The 14,547-nt window shown below is 30.5% G+C and overlaps 1 protein-coding gene across 3 annotated transcripts in view; it reads right to left on the bottom strand.

Moving 5' to 3' along the window:
• LOC143251990 (uncharacterized) overlaps positions 1-14,547 on the bottom strand; it is a 78,662-nt gene that overhangs the window by 55,060 nt on the left and 9,055 nt on the right. For 2 of the 3 annotated variants that reach the window (XM_076503458.1, XM_076503459.1), the window contains exons 2-4: positions 9,699-9,792; positions 7,071-7,162; positions 2,304-2,380 (exon numbers count right to left, since the gene is read on the bottom strand). In XM_076503458.1, coding sequence (XP_076359573.1) covers positions 2,304-2,350 — 47 coding nt within the window. In that variant the 5' untranslated portion in view covers positions 2,351-2,380; positions 7,071-7,162; positions 9,699-9,792. Of the gene's footprint in view, positions 1-2,303; positions 2,381-3,682; positions 3,864-7,070; positions 7,163-9,698; positions 9,793-14,547 lie in introns of those variants that run through there. The other variant, XM_076503460.1, reaches the window with a different exon arrangement.

Below are 14,547 nucleotides of genomic sequence, written 5' to 3'. Positions count from 1 at the left end.
TTCACCAGTTATAAGAGAAAAACCACTTCTGTCAAACAGTGGTTTAGTTCAAGCTCATACTGTGAAATAGCATTTTTTTCTCAGCATTTCAGTTCAGTAAATTTAAGCCCTGTAATGATACTAGTGTTTGAAATATTCTCTTTATTCCTGTAATTTTCCATAACAACAGTTACTATATATTAAAAGTGTTTCAAACCAGAACCACCACACAAATAAAAAATACTAAATTTTAAATGTGAAAACCATCATACAGATGACCTCAGCAATTCTTGTGTTAAAAATTACCATACGATTTAATGTTGCAAAAACTGTTTACGAGATATTGTGAGGTACATATCAATGTGTATATATTTATTTATTGTTTAAACACTTTTCAGAAGATAGTAGCATAATTACTAATATACCTATACATTTGTTGTTTTTAACACACAAAAGTGGGAAGGTAAAGGGAATTAATTACACATACTACAATTTATAAGACTTCATAGACCAGTGATGTAAATAATACAAACATGCAATAAAAACTTATGCTTTCATCTATGTATGAAATTTCAAAAAAATTCCAACTTTTTTTTTTAAAGTTTCAATGAATTTGGAAAATGCTCCTGTTGATTTCAGAGTTTCAGATTGTTGAGTATGTGAAATTAAGCTTTTCAGTGTATCAAATCAGAATGGAAAAGGTTAAGATAATACGTTTATACCTTCTGCAAAGTAAGTATAAATATAAATTGTTAACACTGCACAATTCTTTAACAAAATATATTAAACAATGAAATTTCCAAAGTTTATTGAAATTTTGTTATCAATTGTACTTAGCTGATATTTATTTACATAAATGGCACAAAGTCTACTTCACATTAGAAATACAATATACTTTGTCTGTATAGTAGCAAGAATTCCAATACAATATTTGTTTTTCTGGTAGATCTTAAAAAATATCACTGATGCAAGTTACATATACACTAGCAGTATGTGGAGAAATTCAACAATGTACATATAGTTGTGATATTTCAATCAGTTTACATTCTTAATCAACCACATAAAATCAAATATTTAGACCCTAAGACATGCTCCTTCAAAATATTCTTTTAAAACCAAAAACCCCCTCTCACAATTTTGATATTGTGAGCATTCTCAAATGTTTGATTTAGTCATCCAACTAAACACTGAATTTATAAACAAGGTTTAGGAAAATTACACAGTAAACCTCTTCAAAATTCAAATAAAAACATATTCAAATACACTTATATGTATATTTTCTTTACAACATGCAAATATAAAATATCTTTTATTAGCACAAAATGATATACTATACACAATGTTCTGAAAACCGGTTTTCAAAATTATCCTGATGATACAGCATTACATGAAAATTATTTAAAAATTTTGCAACAGAGAAAGGTTTTTATTATATTTTAACACACACACACACACAGAAATTAACATGGATCCAAACAACTCTTACTAAGCATTACACCTATACATAGAATGGTTTCTGGTGTATTTCTTCTTCTCTTCATCATATTCATACACGATGGACAGACATCAGTTTTTGCAAATGATATTACTTTGTTAGTAGAATGTGTTGAAACTTGGCAAACAATATACAGTTTTAGTACTTCAAGCCAGGGTTTAGAATTAAAGACTACTGCATTCCTATCTAAAAGTTGTTCAGTAAACTTCCTTGTAAATAACATTTTTAATATTTATACCTTCCTGAACATAAATGTTTAACCAATCAAAATGCAAATACTCTGGAGAGAATTACTTTCAGCTAACCAATAAAAAAAACAAATGAGACTTGAATAAAAACAACCCTGACAAACAAGCATCCATTTCTCGAACTTCTATTGTTATACATTGAATGTAGAAATGTTAAAAACCTCTTATGAAAGAAAGATTGACACTTGTTTCACTTCTTTTTTCTGATAAAAAATAATAGGAATAAAAAAAATATTCAAGTACAATTCTTTTATGCTTATTTGTAAGTAGTTCTGGTGAATAGTTAGGTTTTATTACTAAACACAACTGTTTACATACTGTGATATACCAGTATCATTTACAACTGAAAATAATAATCCTCTTTCTTGATAAAGAAGCAAATACCACGAAAATATAAACAACCTGAATGAGAAATTTAGATTCAGTTGTTAAATTTTTGTTGAAAAAAAACTGTTAATAAGCAGAAGAACTGTTATGGAAGATTTATTTTTGTTTTCATTATAAAACAAAAAATCTAGCAATGTTTTAAGTTTTACATAATTTCAAAGTTAGTACAATCTATAATGTAAAAATTAACTTACATTCTGCTTGCCTCTTGTAAAATATTTAACCATTTTTCCCTTTCCATTTCACAGTCAGCTGCTAAAACAAAGTGGCCCTTTATAGAAACAAAATATTTAATAACTCACTTCTATAAAATATGGCAGGTGACTGAAACACAGAACTACTGATACTTAAAATTATTATTAATTATATAAAATTTTTAATAAGAATACAAACATGGTTTTAAAGAACAATGACATGAATTATTTTTAATATTGAAGTGATTTATTATTTTTAAAGTACAGGTAACAGGAATATTTCAAACCACACCTGATGTACGATTTAAGAAAAATAAATAAATAAAGTATTGATTCAGCTTAATATATAATTTCTATATTGCAGCATAGAGTACATAACACTAGAATACTCAATAATCATAGCACATGCTCAAATAAACTCAAAGACTAATTCATTCTAAGCGTGTCAGCAAATGTTAATTATGTTATTAATTGTACTGTATCGTAAATGTACATGAACAAGATTTTCTTAGACTGAAAATTTATTTCTGATAGATACTTATCTCTCTTATCCAAAAATCTCTCAATCCTGGAATGCCCTCTATGTACTGCTAAAAATTTTTACTTGCATCATCCCAGTCTTTTATACCCCCTCAATTTTGCAGCACTTCAGAATATGTGCTGATCATATGATTACCCTCCAACAATGCACCCTCTAATACTAGTGCATCTATCTCCTTGTACTATTCTGTAGTCTTCACTTTCAAGAATTGGCTGATACAAACTAGAAACAAGAGCAGAGAATGAACTAAACAAAGTAATCAATCCAGATGAGTACAGGAGAACAAAAGGTATTTGACACAGCAGCTTTATTACTAACAACAAAAAAATATGGACAAACTCTGGTCAAATAATTATATGAAAAACTGTGACAGATGAGGAATAAAAGGGTAGGATGGGCAGAATGAATCAAAACCTGAAGGAAGACCAACACTTCTGGTACACAGACAAGGAGGAAGATGCAGGCAATAAAAGACTCTACACTAAGCAAAGACAAGGGACCAGATATAACTAAGCATGCAGATTGAGGTTGTTGGAGGAGATACTGGAACAGAGTTAAGGGCAGGGATTTCTCTCTAACAAGGGCCAGAGCAGACAGAACTATGACTGAGCAGGCAAATATGTAGCAACAAGCAGAACATGACAAAAAATAGTCTGGAGAGAAGTCTGATTCGAGAGTGGGTATACAAGTGAAGACCCCCTACAAACATGACTGAATGCATTTACTTCCAGAACTGAATGGTATGGAATCAGATCAAAATGAAAAATTCTGGCATTCTAATGAGCAGCAAAAAATTTTTATGCAGCATTCCCAGTTGAGAATACACCCTCCAAAATACCCATGAAATGAAGGATCACTCTGTGAGAAGAACTTGGTCGGTTCAAGATAAGCAACTAACCACCAGATGCATGATGCTAGGAACTTGATACACCAAGATTGCCACGTCGTGGTTGTAGGCCCATTAAATAAGATTCAGCATCTGAAAACAGAGATTTGGATTTGGTTCCTCCATGCTTGGTGATATAATTGACAACAGTGGAATTGTTGTAATGAACTATAATTACCCATCCCCTCAAGAATTGGAGGAAATGAGAGAAAATCTGACAAACTGACAAATGTTCCTGGATGTTGAAATTGAGAATAACCTCCTTGACAGACAATTAATTGGAAATCTCTGAGGAATTGAAGAAAGCCCCTAAGCCACTAAGAAGGCATTGGTAAAAAGATGAGACTCCAGACAAAAAGGTGTAGTTGTGGGAATCCCAACCATGGTTAGTTCCCTGTTCAGTCACTAAACAAGGTTGGTCTTGATTCAAGGGAGAATAGTATTGGACTTGCCCAAGCAATTGTAGGAGTTCTAATCGTCAAGAAGCATCCACTGAAGGGAATGAAGGGGAGCTCAACTCAAGGGAAGAATAACTTCCAAGGAAATCCACATCCTCAAAAGGAAAAGAGAGAAACCCTCACACAGTGAGAAAAGGAGAAAGTAGAGCCATATCCCTGAGCCAAGCAGAGAAGGGCAAACCTAATAAAAAGGGAATGAAAGAAAATCTCCCACTGGAATAAGAGATTGAGTGGGGTTAAGAATGGACCTCTCCAACTGGATTAAAAACCCTGCCCAATTAATTTCCTGAAGAAGTAAGCAGGTGTAACTGACAGGTGGGGCATGAAAAGAGGAGAGCAAGAGTCAGTTGTCTATGAAAAGAGGAGAGTCTGAAGATCCAACGAGTGAAAATGACTGACAAAAGAGCATACCACTGAAGAAATTACAAGGAACCAAAGAAGAACCAATTGAAAATGCCTGGAACTGGAAGACACAACTTATATACTCAAACCAAAGAAAACAATGAAATACAGTAACAGCTAGCATTTGAAAATAAGCATTCATCACAATAAGTTGGTCACCCAAAGTCTTTGGGAAAACTTCCAAAATGAGAGGTAGGACTCTATGGTGAAATAAGATGGCTTCAGATAGAGTTCAACTGCAACACATCTAACCCAGGTTGAGCAGAAACCATCAAATCAACAGCCCATTTGTGAATAAGGTCTTGAAAAGACTAGATAAGATGACTGGAAGAAGTGCAATCCCAAGGACGAAGAAGGAACATCTGGGATGTAGATATGGGGAGGAGCAGAACTGAAGGCAGAAACCTTTAAATAGAACCAACAGAACCCACATCACTGTTTTGAAGTGTAGCCAATAAGACACATAAACTAAACATACTTAAAATACTCATCCTAATATATTAACAACACCTAGAATTTGGTAGAGTCTACAATGTAAAAATAACAATCCTGCAAAACTATGAAAGTCAACCAAAAATAAGGAATACTCAAAATACAAAACCAGTGAAGGAACTCAGAAGATAAAAGATATGTAAATATAGAACTTATTTACAAGTCCACTCCAAGAAGAGATAAAACAAAGGATTAAGAGAATTATAAAAATCAAATTACCGTACATGGTAATTAGATCAATCCACACAAGCTTACACAAACTTGCTAAATAATGATATAGCTACTGAAAGTGAGAAATCCATGCTGAAAGAATTATTACAGATCTCCTGTGTAAAAGAACTGTACCTAACCCAGGAGATTATATAAAAGCACAGTGGTAGATGGAAAAGTACCACAGAAAGAAATTTTCACTCAATAGTTATATACTTATTCACAAAAAATTGTAAAGAAAACACAAGACATGAACTTTCCATGAATCAAAGCATTTGCTTTCCTAGCAAACATTATTAATTCTGAGACCTATGGACTCGTGTAAGAACCACTGTCTACTCTTGTGGGAATCATATCATCTGCAATATTAAATCTAAAATACAAATATATTATAATTTTGAAAATGAATATAGCTCTAAAACAAACAAGTAAAAAGCACAGGAATTTGAGACTAAGTTCAGACTAATGTAAACTTGTGATGAAGCACAATAACAGTTTTTTAGTCATATGGGAAGCAAATTAAAACCAACACCAATACACTATAATGACAATTGAAAAGCATGGATTACTCTAGAATAACAGAGGGGATAGTGTGCTAGTATAGTGGATGCAGTATGATTTATGGAGAATAAGTATATGTTCTGAAAGGCTACAAAACTGATAACATTTATAAAAGATTGGTGCACTCTGAGTGAATAATTTTAGCAATGCATAGGAACAGTCCAAGACTGAGATAACTTTAGGTAAGAGGGAGTAAGACCATAATAATTTCAGACTTTTTATTATGACTAGAGGTTTATTTAGTATATAGCAAGACTTTTTTTTTAACTAATGCTTATTTCATTTGCAATATACAATTTACACAGAAACAAAATCTAACAATGAATGTAATAAGACAATTATTTATGAAGGAGAGCTTGCTTTAAGGACAAGTAAAATCACAAGAAAATAACACAACCAAGTTTTCTACTTTCTATCTGTGGAGAGTTTCATCTAAAATTCTTCAAGAATTACCTTTTGCAATCATTCAGAAAAACAAGATATTTTCAGAGTAAATAGTTACATTAATTTATAACCATTGGTATGTGTGTATCATTACTGTAATTTAAAAACAAAATTAAAAATTCTGGTCTAAAATGTTACACATACATTGCCCAAATAGTTTTGTTACTCCTTTGTGGGTCAGACATGAATACCATTTTTTTTTTCTGTGATTTTCAACTGGACATTCTACTTTATTTTCTAGTAATTTACATCTGACTAGCAATAAAAATTAGTGGCTTGCCAGTGAGGCACTGTATCACATAGAATTTCCTTGTCTATGCCCTAATTTAAACAACTGAACTGAACATATTTCTTTAATTATTAGTTAAATTTCAATTGTAGCACTCTGTGAAGGTATAATATAATAGTAATTAATTATTACTAAAGCTTCATTCATTATTCAATATTTTTGTACAAGGAAACTGAATACATTCAAACAAAGAACACAAAAGTGTGACACAATGATCCATTGTCATGCCAACAAGAAGGCTTAGTTACACAAACTACAGAGTGCTTAATGAGGAAGTGAGTAACAAGCTCTGTAGAGTCAAGAAGTTTTGGGACATGATGAATGTTGATCTCAAGTTATTGAAAATGTAGCTGTATATAGAATGTGCCTCACTTTTTTAAAAGGTCATTGTTATTGCCAAACATAGCACAGATAAAAACATAATAATTACTACAAAAATATAAAATATTACAATTAAAAATAACAAGTGCTAGTAATTACTTACAGAAATGTATTCATCACTACTGATTCAAGCAAATAAGGCTGAGAGGCATCTGATGTGGGTTCAACAGTACTACCACCTAATGGAATAACTCCCTGTAAATAAACTCCATTTCAAATTAAATATTCTTACTACTATAGACATACATGTATTGTACATACTTTTCTTAAAGTAATTCTTGCTAAAATCATCTCTCTCAATCAAAAGAAGCTACAGTAACCACTCCTACAATGCAGGTTCATCCAACTATATTTGCTTATACAAGCAAAAATAAAAGTAATCAACCTGCTTATGAGCACAGAAAATTCAGTTTTGTGCAAATCACCCAATATGTAAGCACATGAAGGTTACAGACCATTATACCTTTCTAAACACAAACTCAGTCCATTTTATTGATCACATCTCCTTTTGTACTTGTTTAAAGTCTCTAAAGATTTAATATTTCCAGCTTTTAACATAGTATGAATATCTTCACAAAATTTGGTAGTCTCTAAGTTAACATTACAAGTCTTTCTCACACACAAAAAAATCATATTTTTAGGGAATTATTTTTAGTAAATTAAAATAAAGATTTGTCCATGAACATATTGAGCATTTATTTTGAATAGTCAATGTGCAAAGTAATTCTTGTGTTAAGATTAAAAATAATTTTCTTCATCTCAAAACTCACAAGCTTTCTTTATGTAATCCCTAAAAACTATTAAATATATTTGCTGTGTTTTATTCAATAAAACTATCTTTTATGGGTTATTTTCTCCATTCTATACAGGATCAGTTAATTTGACTGACTTTGTAATTACCAAAAAAAACATCTAAATTACCCTCTTCTTTCTTTCTAGAATGACTTCAGATTGTAACATAAAACTACATTGTTTTTCCTAACTAGTTTTAAGCTTGTAACAGCATACATCTATTCATAATTACATTTCATAATTAAATAATGTACTAAAGAATGTAGAATAATAACATGAAAAAAGTAAAAAATATCCCCTAACCACAAATTTTTCTGGTTTTCTATGTGACAAGAGCTATTATAAATTAGTCATTTTTTTTTGCCATTTTAGACAGCAGTACAGAATTAAAACAATTATCATCTCCAAGTGTCAGTGAGGTAAATAAAAGATGCAAAGTTATAACAATAACTGAGAAAATTAAGATCCTTGATAAGTTACAAAACAGGATGACTGTAGCATCCATAGCCCAAGAATATGGTGTAAATAAGTCTCCTATATTAATAAATGTTGAGGTTTCTCAAGTGTCTAGGATAAATCCTTTCATGGAAAAATTATTGAATGTATGAAATAGTGGACAAGTAAACAAAAGAGGCTCTACTGTTGACAGCAAAGCTGTATGTGAGAAAGCATGTAGTTTGTATAAATACATAGTCTGCCAGTGAGTTTCAGGCAAATAAAGGTTAGTTTGTCAAAGTTAGGCAAAGCTTCAACAAATGTAACATGAAGTTACAAGATAAAGCTGGGTCAGCTAATATTGATGCAGCTGCACAGTTCAAGCTATAGTTGCTTGAATTCATTAAGGAAAAAGGATACGCTCCTCAACAGATGGTTAATGCAGAAGAGACAGGGCTCTTTTATAAAATGATGAATGAGATGTACAGACGTAAAATAGCATCAGGGTATAAGGCCTAAAAGAATAGACTTCCTCTGCTTTTTTGTGGAAGCACAAAAAATGTTCAATGTATCAAACTGTTGCTACAGTCAACTTTAAAAATTCAAAGAATAAAACATATATAACATTTAGTTCTACAGTTATGTTTCTTTGGTTTATAAACAGTCCTTATTTTTCCAAAATTACTTTAGTTTCTTGCTGCCAGTCCTTGTACTTCTTTTTGACAAAAGCACATGGCTGTTGGGATGTAACTAGTCAGTCAAAGCACACAAAAGTACTTTTTTCATGTATTTGCATTGTGTATTCACTAATTAATTTTTGTAAACAGTGTAATGTAGGGGTTCTTAATGTTTCTTAATTTCAAACATTTAACCAGTATAAAAGTAATTAATTATAGTTATATAACTACATTATGTTAAATCTAGTGATATTTACAGATGTGACAAAGTAGTTTATATAATTACTTATGAGAATAAACTTAACAGAGCACATGACACATACATTTGTTGGGGTCAGATAGAAATGAATTTTTTTTGTTGTTAAGCTCAACCAAACAAAGTGAAGCCTCTTCAAAATAGGAGAATACCAAAAGGACAACAAAGTGGGACAGAAAGAAAAAATATATTGTTATCTGTAGCCAAATGCATTGCACATAACTTCTGTGATTGGTTGGTTAAATAAATAACACAGTAGTAAATTACTAAAATTTACTGTCAACCCCACAACCTCTGATAAATAAAATGTAAAACTATTTTCAAAATTATTATACCTTTGTTACCTATCCTCTTATGAGATCTATTTAAGTACTGGAAGAAACTACATATGAGTTAAGTTTCCATATTTAGACTTGCATCATATAATCACACTATAATTATCGATTTCTGTTAACAAACTACAATACAAAACATTTTGAGTTACTGGTTTGTATATGATTAATTTTTTTTCCTCCAAATGAAATTATCATCTTGACATTCTTACATATGTTTCATTAGAAATAAAACTTACTTTTGGATGAATGTTGAAACAACTTTTTTTTTCGAACATCTTTTTTTCATTTTCAGAATAATACAGCAAAAATCCATCTTTCACTACAAAGAATCTGAAAAATGTAGATTAAAGAACAATTGTCATTTATTTATATTTTTTAGTATCCAAATATCTGCATTATTTTTTTCTGAATATTATTGGAAAGTACACTTTCTATAGAATTTTATTTGTTTTTGCTCAGAGTGCATGTCATTATCAATATCATCTTTGAAGCTTTTCACAAATCCCATAATGCTATTTTATATACACAATTGAAATATTTGTGTTCTCCATGTTTTTGTTCAAATTGGTGTTATTTACAATACTGAAAATTTCCTTGAGGGTATAAAATGCTTTTATTCAATTGCACAATACAATAAAATATTAAAAAAGAAGAAAATATGTTTAGAATTGTCACTAAATGTCAACAATATTAAAAATCATCCTAAATACACAAAAAATGAAAAATAAACAATTACCTAAAAAAACTTTTGATATTCATTTAGGAAGTTCTAGAGGTTATACAAATAAAACTTGAAATTGTAAAATAAAGAAAGGTATTTTCATGCTTAAAATGAAAACCACCTTTTACTCAAACTATCCAGAGTCTGAGAACACATAACTAAAACAAATAGACAACACATTTGGAGTAGAAAGATTTAATTAACGTCATTCTTTGTATACACAATACTTGCAACCTTTAACAAAACCAATTTTTGTGAGGATACCTTAAGAAATCTCAGAGTTACCATGACCTTTTACACTGTATCATTAAGCATGGTATTAAGTATTTGATATTACAGCCAATCATCTATTTATTTTACCCTACATTGCTGATTTAGCAACAGTTCATGGTAGAGGGTGAACCATGAGACCAATGTGAAAGAGTAGAATTAATTAAATACTTTGCTACTATGTGCACGTAAGTAATAAAAATATATAATGATTCAATAAAAAGATATGAAATATGGGTCTCAAGTGTACTTTTGTTTTTGAGAATGTAAGTTACATTATTAATACCACCTAACTTGGCACGTTACCTCTGAAAAATAAGATGGTGTCTATCCAATGCTGTCAATACACAAAGTATCATAATTAAATGAAACTGTGATTAAATGCAAGTTTTACTGAAAGAATGTTAACCATGTTAAGGTGTGTAAATACATGAGGTGAGGTTTGGTGACTTATGACCAATAATGAAACAGTATATCACACAGCAACTGTCTCCTCATCAAAATATAGTTTTTTGTTTTAAGAGGACAAACACAAACCAGAGAGAACTGTTTATTTTGGGCATTATTGGATATATTTAAAGATGGGTTCTTTCATTACAAAGAAAAACATTAAGTGCTAGAAAATAACACGGAGGAAAAAACAAAAAACTGTTATAACTACTGAAACTTTAGACTGTTAATGCAAAAATGTGTACATACATTTGTAACTATACTAATTACATTAATTTTTTGTTATTCACAAATATGGAAAACTAGCATAATGTAATAAATGTGTGTGTGGAGGGAGGGTATGTGCTAACAGTGCTAAACACTTGATCTCTCATATTGGCTATATCTTCTTACATTTAGAATGTTCAATACTGACAAATTTTAGATAGCTGACATATTTTGTAAGTGAAATTACTGAAAGCTACTATAATACAGAATGTTCACTCAGTATCTTGAAGTTTTATTATGAGACACTGATCCTTCCTCTAATATATGCAAAAATCAAAACACTCATTTACAATATTTTCCCCTCTTTAGAATACAATGAAGTTACAACCAAACTAATGTAAGGTAGTAACAGAGATAAGTATTGAACTTTAAAAATAGAGGCACATATACTATTTAATTATTACAAGATATTGTCAAGTACATTTGAACTTCATTATTGGCCATTCAAGTTTATGGACACTACACCTACATTCTCTTATGTCACAAGCAAGTTTGAATTCTATAAATACATATAAATTCTCATGACATGTAAAAGATACAGCAAATTAAAACCTCTTATTTAAGATTCAAAATAAACTAATTAACCCAATAAGCACCTATGAGGATCAAAATATAAAATGGCCTTTTACAAAGTACTGTTCAACATGGTATTAGGTACCTGATATCACAGCTAATCAATTATTAATTTTGCTCTACACTGCTGATTTATCAACAGTTTATTGTAGAGGAAAGTAGACACCAGATACAGTATACAAGGATATAAAAGAAAAAACTGCAGATAATCATTTTGTGAGTTCTAGAGGTTATGCAATATACAAACAGTATGATGGACAAAAATATTTCAGTTCTTGACATCAACATCACATTACAGTTTGACTTATCAAAGTTTAAATCAAACTGACATCGTCAATACACTGATATATGAAGTTCATATACTTCTGTAGCAGACATCATTGCTTAGTTCTGAGAGTTCAGTGAGATTTACAGAAGACATTAATGTTAAAAATTTTGGCTATGCATTTGGCTTTCTTATCTATATTATGCACAAAAACAGAGGTAAATAGAGTTGAACTAATTTTTCTTATTTGTTATATGTTCTTCAAGCTATTGGTGATGAAATTATAGGAGCACATGTTCGTTTAAAATATTGTATGATGTTTTGGTGTTAAAGCAAAAATTCCACTGAAAACTTGTCAAACTGCTTTTAGCATTGTTGCTACTTTTGTCCTTGCTAGCACTTTAGCATTGTTATCCTTCTATAAATAGAAAAACAATTAAATTGTATTTAGATTTTAGTTAATCATGTGCTACCTGTTTTAAAATGCATATTACAAAATTTAATAATTTTTTAAGAAGTCAAACTGCACAAATTCATCAGGGTTAGTTAAGCAGGCAAACGTTCCAACATTCTGCTGAAGTCGAAAATGTCTCTGCCTATGATATCCTAATATTTCATGAGAACACCCAGTGATGTGTGTTGCAATAAGTAACAATGCTAAGGGACGGGAAAATAAAACATAAAAAATAAACTATGTGAAAAAGTAAAAATTTACAATTAATAATATAACAAAATTACAATTACTTGATGAAAAATTAAAAAGGTATACACACTTTTTCTGTTTATAATTTAAACATTTCATTGCACAATGCACTGATAATAACATTCAGAATCTGATTGCAAATAACTACCACATAAAAATAACAAACCTTTAGTAAAAATATTTAATTAAAATAATCTCATTCTTTATATATGAAATACTTGTAAACCTTAGCAAAATATTAGAAGTTGTTGTTAAGATATGTTACAAAAGCTCAAAGTTATTGTAAATATTGCTGAACTGTGTATCATTCTTCATACAAGCAGCAAGCAAATGGGTTCAATCTGGTAACCATAAGGCCTCATCCTATATGTCACAACCAACATGAGAAACATGCAAAATGAACAAATTCTGAAACAGCAAACTTACTAATCAGAATTAATATCGGAACACAACTTTAGCTCCCGAGTTCTAATGATCACTGAAAAAACATTTGGCCTGCACTTTGCTATCCCAACCAACATACTATTAACTGTTGAAATTTAGACACCAAACATTGGTTTTGTCATTTTTGAAAATATGAGTCCAACATTAGAAACATAAAACTTTAGATGTCTACAATGGGCTTATCCAAGTTGATGAGTTGCCTCATGTTTGCAAACAATGCATCTCAAAAAAACATACTTTATCTATTTAAAAGCAAATACACTGTAATTTCAAACAAAGAAATAAACACCAGCTAGACAGCTAGATACCTCTACTAATCCTGAAGCCATCTCAAGTCATGTAACTGTTTCAAGTTATGCTGATTAGGCAGTTTTCCAAAATTAAATATGAAATTAGTTTGGGAATGGGGTGGAATTGTGTACATCTTATTTACATAAATGATATTGACAAAAGGATAATTAGTAACCAGATTATATGTAGCATATATTTTAGTATCTATGTACATAACCAAAACTTCTGCACCACCTATTGAATGTCACCATAAAAATTTATGGCACATTTCCCACTTTCACAATTCAAGATTCAAACAATAAGAAAAATAATGGTGTTATGTTTAACAGCCACTTCTTTTTAATAGAACATAATTTTAAATAAAAATACTCTCCTTACAACAAGAACAAAACTTTCACTACAGCTGTATTTGAAGGCTCAATTATAACTTTATTGATGTAACTTTTAAACATAGCACTGAGAAATTATAGTTCTTAAAAAAACACCTTTTAATATGTAAAATACCACTACAGTTTATATCAGGAAAACATGTGATCACTTTAAGCTCTGTACATTGAATCATTTTACTGTAAGAATTCTTGTACAGCTCATGAGCACACTCCAAACAATTTTCTAATGCAGTATTTCTCAGAAATAAATCTTCTTTTACAAAAATGTTTATTTTTTATAAATTTTTTCAATGACATGAATACTACACTTAGTAATTACTAAGACAAGCAGCTGCCCTATGAGTAGCATTTCTTATAACAATAAGAAAAGGGTATGTCTTTCTCTGCAGCAGATGCTCAGGTATTAGGGAATGACTAGAATTTATTGGTATGTTTAACAAATACACAGGGCATTCTTTTAGTAGGTGCAAGATAATGCATTTATGCTATTTCAGTTTTGGTAACACACAAATTGGTGCCCACTCCATGCATAACTGAAGAATAAAATCTTGGCAAGCAAACAGAACATTAGGATGTAATCATCTCTTTATGCGTATCATTAACTGGATCTCAGTTGGAATGTTGGTTACAGTTTGGGTTTCCTTATGTTAAAAATAACATTATAAATAGTTCAAACAAGAGCTATTAGAACTATGCTGTGGATGGAAGGGTG

This window comes from Tachypleus tridentatus, chromosome 6, assembly GCF_004210375.1.
Source record: "Tachypleus tridentatus isolate NWPU-2018 chromosome 6, ASM421037v1, whole genome shotgun sequence".
NCBI lineage: Eukaryota > Metazoa > Arthropoda > Merostomata > Xiphosura > Limulidae > Tachypleus > Tachypleus tridentatus.
Note: the sequence above shows the minus strand (reverse complement) of the source record. Positions and strands in the feature narration are given on the sequence as shown.